General features: G+C 33.1%; 1 protein-coding gene across 1 annotated transcript; it reads left to right on the top strand.

The window, feature by feature from the left end:
• Positions 1-250: 250 nt before the first annotated feature.
• On the top strand, positions 251-7,384 carry LOC143571794 (lysine-specific demethylase JMJ13-like; the record flags this gene model as incomplete). The annotated part of the gene is made up of 10 exons (XM_077057126.1): positions 251-337; positions 3,576-3,825; positions 3,921-4,077; positions 4,911-5,130; positions 5,218-5,271; positions 5,368-5,447; positions 5,708-5,985; positions 6,063-6,455; positions 6,542-6,696; positions 7,250-7,384. Coding segments are annotated over exons 1-10 (1,809 nt in total), but the record flags the coding sequence as incomplete, so codon positions are not given.
• Between the last annotated feature and the right edge of the window lie 218 nt (positions 7,385-7,602).

The following is a 7,602-nucleotide window of genomic DNA, read 5'->3' as shown; positions in this document are numbered from 1 at the left end:
ACAAGTCACCCGTGCCAGTGCCAGATAATGAAACTGATGAAAGATGGAAATGGTTTAAGGTTAGTCAAACACATTATTTTATTAAAAGATATTTTTTGCTAACATAAATTATTAAGTAATTTTTTCTTTTATAAAGGGTTGCTTAGGAGCATTAGATGGAACATACATTAAAGTGAAAGTCCCTGCTATTGATAGAAAACCTTATCGGACAAGAAAAGGGCAGATTTGTACCAAGCTAATTGATGCGCTAATGGAGATACATGCATCCGGAAAGTATGCTGGTGCTGACAATGGATTCAAACCAGGTTATTTAAATGGTGTTCAACAATTGCTAGATGTAAGCCTTCCTAACTCTGGCATCAAAGCAGAACCACATATAAAGTCTAGGATGAAGACATGGAAGACACACTTTAGCATTGTATATGATATGGTGCATACAAGTGGGTTTGGTTGGGATGAACAAAAATCTTTTTTTGTTTCACCGTGGTTGAAGAACTTGAAGTACCTTTTTTTGGTTTTGTTTCACCGTGGTTGAAGAACTTGAAGTACCTTTTTTTGGTTTCATCATGGTTGAAGTACTTTTAACTTGCAAGTATGATTGATGTTTTTTTGCTTAAAAACTATGTTTATGCATGTTTGAATTTATGGGATACTTGTGTATGGTTAAATTTATGCATGTTTTTATATGTTTTTTTATTTTTTAATAAATATTTGTTATGAAAAAATACCTGTGCAAATAATAAAGTTGATATGATTCTCTGTTCATTTCCTGTGTACCAAACAAGAGAAATGATTCTCAGCTATATTTCTCTACTGAAATCTCTGTACTACCAAACAGAACAGTCAATTCTCATTCTCCAGACTAATTCCATTTCTCTACAATTCCATTCTCTGTATCATTCTCTGTACAATTCTATTCTCTGTACCAAACGCCCCCTTAGGTATAATGTATGCACATTTATTTTAGATATGTCTGTCCACTTCTGTGTACATAGGTGAGGCACTCAAAAACGCCCCATGAGGATGCCGGGTGAGTTAAGATTTATGTTTTTTTAGAATTATTGTTATGAATGCTCTAAGGGTATATATGTGTTCGTATTTATTTTAGGTGTAGTTATTTGTTACTATTGTATATATGTATCTTAAACCAAGATCATTTTTCGTATATTACATAAATAGAGTTAGAATATTATATCACATAAAGAAAACATCAAAATAAGTCTTAAACCAAATTAAAGGAACTAAAATTGCAATTCACTTAATATTTTTTTAAGGAAAAGAGAACAAAAAAAACTTGTGGAAGAAGTTTGACTATAGAATCAAAGTTTTAAAGGAAATTAGCATCAATTTTGACCTTTTTAGTTGTTTTAGGATTATTCCACTACATAACATTGCAAATAAAACTTTCAAAAAGCATAAGAAATTATAAAACAAAAAAAAATCATGGGGGTATCGAATAATAGAGCTTTGTTAGTCGGAGGGATGTATGTTTGTGGGACCCATTAAGATTTAGAGAGGTTTTTTTAATCTGAAGTAGAATACTTGATCAAGCAAACACTTCTTTTTTTGGCTGTCATACATATATTCTCTAGAAACCACACATGCATTTGAATATTTAAGTCTATCATTTTCGTTGTTTTTCCTTTAAAATTTGTTTAATTTATAGTGTTTGTGGGGTACTCCGAAATCGAACAAAATGCATGTTTAAAGCACCAAGAGTAGAAACTATAATGAGTTCATCATTTACCAAAAAGAGTTGAACAAATTAATTAAGGATATTTTACAATAGTGTTTATTAATTAAGTATATTTTATCTAAGACATTTAGTTCAATGGTATCTGGGTGTGTAATAGGTGCTCTGTCTTTTGGAGGTTGAGGTTTCAAACCCCACAATATAGACGAGTTAGATGGATTTAAAAGTAGAGTATCAACTTAAAAAGGATTTCCTACCTTTTCGATTACAACCAAAATATCTTGGCCTCTTCTCGATTAGAATACCTCATGCAATCCATTTCTAATTTCTTTGCACCATCTTGACCAATATATTCAAGTACATTCATAGTTGATTAGAAACTCGTGCTAAAACAAATTAAAGTATCATAATTCATAGCGATCAACCCCATTTTGCAACACATGGTCGATGGAGACCTCATTCTTGGTTCAATCCATGACCATTTGTTAGCTCAACATTTTTCTAGTCTCTTAATAAAATACGTAGCTTTATCAACATTGAGCATTACGATGCATATATAGTTTCATTCTCTGCCTATGCCACTAAAATATATTGAAACTGATGTATTATTAACTATAATATTGTCGTTTAGTTCTATTATAATATTATTGCTCGCACTGTCTTTCCTAACCAAACTTGGATCATGCCAATAGAAAAATTTCTCAGCATGACAACCGATTCATCCTCAAATCCTTAACAATTAGACAAATCGTGTTACACATTCAAACACCAAATATATATTAGCAATGATGAAACAAAGCCATATATTAACATTCAATTAAAATAATAGTTTAACACCATAACATAAAACTTAAAATTTATTTAGTTGAGATAAAATACAACATCCAACACCTATGAAGGTTAGGGCATCCGTAGCGGGGCTACCGCCGCTACCCCGATGCTCTTTTTTTATTTTATCAAAACGCTCAAACACCACTACGCAAGGGGCGTTTTCAATGAACTAGGCATTTGTACATGGTTTTTTTTTCCGTGATGACGTTTAGGGGAAATGGGTGGTCAAAGGACCAATTATAGCTCTTTAATTTTTTTTAGTTTTTTTATTTACTTAATTAAATAATATTTAATTGTTACAAGGGGCTTTAAAACTACTACGCATAAAACCGAAAAAAATTTCAGTGTCTACATAACATTGACATAACATGAAATGACAAAATATAAAAGCAATTTTAACCTCCTCGCTACCTTAACGAGTTAAAAGTATCTACAAAAATAAACTTATACAAACCGTCGTATCGCCACAAAATATAATTAGTTGCATGATATGACGTGGCAACTAACATCCAAAACTGATATGACGTGGCAATTTACATCAAAAAGTTAATATGATGTGGCAATTCATATTATTCATCACGCCAAGCCTACAACGTTAACCAGTCTCGAAACCTATAAATCAAATTTCTTCAATTCCAGTTCCAGTTTGAAAAACCAAACGTTTGGCAGTTAAATTATATGATCACATAATCAGTCTTCTGTTAATCGTACGCTTCTTCTCCGGTAAATCATCCAAATACGACAGTTTATGCACAAGGGTTTTGCATAAAAATGATCAAATTATTCACATATTTGTTCCGTTTTTCGCTGGAATTTAATCAAACACTTGGCGTGCATATATACATATTTTAAACAACATTGTGTAAAAATGATCATTCATTAATTAAAATCTTTCTGTTTAAACAGTTTATATGAAGTCAGATTTGATGTACCAAATGATGACACTTTCAAATTACTAACGTGTCGTTTCGAATTTCGTTGGAATTTAATCAAACACTTGGCGTGCATACACGCTTTATATATAACATCTAAATGACTAAACTTTTCACAGGTTGGCGCGTTGAATTGTTGTTTTTATTCAAAGAACAGGAATTATGCCGATGAACTGAAACAAATGATTGAATTTTCTTCGTTTTCAAGCGTTACGAAGATCAAACAATCACCCAAAGCAAGTAAACCAGATGATAATCTTGAATGGATGAATCAGATAACAGAATGTCCGGTTTATCATCCTTCGGTTGAGGAGTTTGAAGACCCGTTACGATACATTAAGCAAATTGCACCCGAGGCATCAAAATACGGTAAATTATTATTATAATTATTATTTAATTTTTTGTTTTGAGTAAATTAATGTTTATTTTTATGGTATTAAGAATTTTAAGTGAACTGTTTATAGGAATATGCAGGATTGTTCCTCCGTTGATATCTACTGCTCCGACTGGTGTTGTAATGAAGAAGGAGAAGCCGGGGTTTAGGTTTACACCGAAAGTGCAGCCTCTTCGGGTTTCTAAATGGACTAAGAATGACAAGAATACATTCTTTACCAGCAGAAAGTAAACTTCTTTTTATGCTTTATAGTTATTAATTATAATTAGTTTATTACTGCTGTTCTACTGCTAGTAGAAGTGTCAAAAATGTGCATGGGTTGGGTACCGGGCCACGGGTCAAAACGAGTAATTTATCTAGGTCTGAAATAGGTCGTGTTGGGTTAACCCGAAACAGTTGCAAGGATTATATTTTCCATTTATAATGTAATCTTTTGAGTAAAATGATTAAAAAGCTGTAATCTTTATTAAAAAATATGGTCAATTTTTGACCCGGTTGACCTGTTTACCTTTTATAGTAGGGGAAATCACCAAAATGGCCATCTTGACGAATGCCTTTGACAAATTAATTTTTTAACTTTTAAAAATTTCCAATCAACAAGTGTCCTTGTTGCAGCATATATGAATCTTGGAGCAACAGATTTCAAATAGTCTAGGTACAAATGTGTCATTTGATCATTGATTAATAAAATAAAATAAGTAGGCCCAGATTTCAGGCCTAATTTCGCTGTTTTGGACCATTTTTTCCGACACAAAATTTTCAAGGTCAAATGGTACAACCAGAAAAATGAAACCGTTAAGTTTTCAAAAACCAAAAAATCAAATTTGTGTTTGTATTGTTTGGTTTGAACCTAAAACTAACCCAAACCAACCCATGTACGTACACCCCTGCATACGAGAATTATATTTTTCAGTAATACTAATATAGTATAATTTCTTGAGTAAAATGATTTAAAAGCTTTCTGCTTTATTAATACACTTTGGTCAAATTTTGGCCCAACCTTTTACCATATGTTATATAGAAGTTAAACATGATATATTTACGTATAATTTTGTTTCAGAAGCTACACTCTTCGTGATTTTGAGGTAATGGCGAATAAGGTATCTGCTAATAAATATTGTTTATCTGGATGTCTTCCATCTGCATACATGGAACGCGAATTTTGGCTTGAGATGACACGTGGCAAGAAGGGAACAGTTGAATATGGAGTGAACGTAGATGGAAGTGCATTCTCATCTTCCTCTAATGATCATCTTGCAAACAGTAAATGGAATCTTAAGGTCTCTTATATAGTTATCGTTTAGTAACATATTTGATTTCACTACCTATAATAATATTTTATGATTTGTTTCCTATTTTGGTTTCAGAAACTTCCTAGGTTGCCAAGATCCACACTTCGGTTGGTGGAAAATGATATTCCGGTAATGTGACATTTTCTTTATAGAATTGCTCGTAAGTCACAAATGTAGAATATTTCTGCATATTTGACCATATCCTTTGCATTTGACTTTTTTCAGGGAGTGACCGATCCGATGTTGTACATTGGAATGCTTTTCAGTATGTTTGCATGGCATGTTGAAGATCACTATTTGTATAGGTATTTTAATATCTAGATGAGGCGAAATGGGCTTGTTAGGCTGATTGGGTAATGGGTCAAAATGGGTTGAGTTGACCCGAAACACTGCTTATTAATAATCTTTTTTAATTATAGAAAATTAGTCAGTCAAATATAATAACAAAAACTATATTATTTCAGTACTAACAAATTTGCTTTAATCAAATAATTTTGGAGATTCAATACGTTAAAAATACACTTAAAGACAACTTTCAACCCGTTTGACCGCACCTTTATTTCAGTATAAATTATCATCACTGTGGGGCACCAAAAACATGGTATGGGGTTCCTAGTACTGCTGCTAATGAGTTTGAGAAAGTCATCCAAAATCATGTATACACCCGAGAAATTTTATCAACTAACGGGCCAGAAGGCGCCTTTGAGATGCTTGCAGAGAAAACAACCATGTTTTCTCCAAAGATTCTGTTGCAGAATCATGTTCCGGTTTACAAACTCGTGCAATTACCAGGAGAGTTCGTTGGCACGTTTCCCAGAGCATATCATGCTGGTTTCAGTCATGGTATATTTTTATATGATACATTAATGTGTTACTTTTGAGGTCAAAAGTTTGACCAATCAGTTTGACTTTGCATGCAGGCTTCAACTGTGGGGAGGCGGTGAATTTTGCAGCTCGTGATTGGTTCCCTTTTGGTGGGGCCGCTAACGAGCGATATGCGTTTCTTCAAAAGAAGCCCATTATCCCGTATGAAGAAATTCTATGCAAAGAGGCTATGCTTATTTCTGTAAAAAACGCTAAAAAAGATTATACTTGTGACCTGGATGCAGAGTCAACCCGTTTAGTCAAGGGCCCATTTGCATCTCTTATACACAAATATGATGGTGCAATATTACATCTGAAGTCATTGGACCGGTCTCTTAATATATTGTCAAATCTGAAAGAAACCGTTAGCTGCAGCCTTTGCAAACGGGACTGTTATGTGGCACATGTGAAGTGTGACTGTCGTATGGATCCCATATGCGTTTTTCACGGTAAAACCACAAGAAACTACTTTCTGTTAACCAAATTGTTATGGAAGTATTAATAGTATATTAAGTTATAAACTCTGGTTATGCAGATAAAGAACTTTCTGACTGCGGTTGTGGGAGTAACCGTGTTCTTTATGTGAGAGGAGATCTACCAAAAATGAAAACTGTAGCAAAAAAGTTTGAAGAAGATCAATTTATTCATGAAGCAGAGAAACTTGTGAAGCATGATAATTGTTTCAACAAGGTGCACTTCTAACTTTGTTTGATGTACAGTTGTTATAGTAAACTACGGTTTTTGTCCATGACATTTGACCAAAATTACCCTTTTAGTCGTTTAGATTTAATTTGGTCTTTTCAGTTTCTTCTCAATTAAAGCCAGACGTCTAACACCGTTTGTCTTTTCTCTTTTAACTTTTTTTTATTAATTTTTTCCCACAAGAAGTTAAATGAAGCAACACGTTAACGGCGTTTATTTTTTTTTCTTTTAATTTATTTTACTAAAAGGGTATATTTGTCTTTTCACAAATAGTTAGCTGAAGAAAACAAACGGCGTTAGATGTCTGGCTTTAATTGAAAAGAAACTGAAACTAATGGACTTCATATGTCAAATGTGAACTTTTGGACTAAAATAGTAATTATCAACAAACCACATGGACTAAAGTCATAGTTTTCTCTGATCCTGTTGGTTAGCAGCATGTTGATGAGCCCGTAAGTTTTTTTTAGTAACGGGCTCTGAAAAGTATTATGTAGGGGATGTTTATATGCTAATTGTCTTGTTATTGTTGATTAAAAATCAGGGTCACAAAGGAGGATTGGGTGGGGTTGAATATGTGGATACAAAGATTCAACAAATTAATGCAAGTGCAAGAGGGAGTAAGAGGAGTAGAAAACAGAAAATATGTAACAATGGCAAAGTTGAACCCGGTACAACGGTAAATAGGACTACGAAAAGGGGTAAATCTGGAATTTTGCCAGGATGAGGTCAGGTGGCAGTAGACTAAAGGAAGGTAATAAGAAGTGTAGAAAGAGGGCTTTTCTTAGCTATGTAATTTTAATGGTTAGATTACTTTTTTTATTATGAAATTGCATAGTATGGTTTGGGTTACATGAATGTATCATAAAAAAAATCTTGTTATTTGATAAGCATAAT

This window comes from Bidens hawaiensis, unplaced genomic scaffold (genome assembly GCF_021521415.1).
Source record: "Bidens hawaiensis isolate Kalapana, Puna unplaced genomic scaffold, B.hawaiensis_p1.1 tig00025581_1, whole genome shotgun sequence".
Classification (NCBI taxonomy): domain Eukaryota; kingdom Viridiplantae; phylum Streptophyta; class Magnoliopsida; order Asterales; family Asteraceae; genus Bidens; species Bidens hawaiensis.
This window is presented reverse-complemented; position numbering and strand designations above follow the sequence as displayed.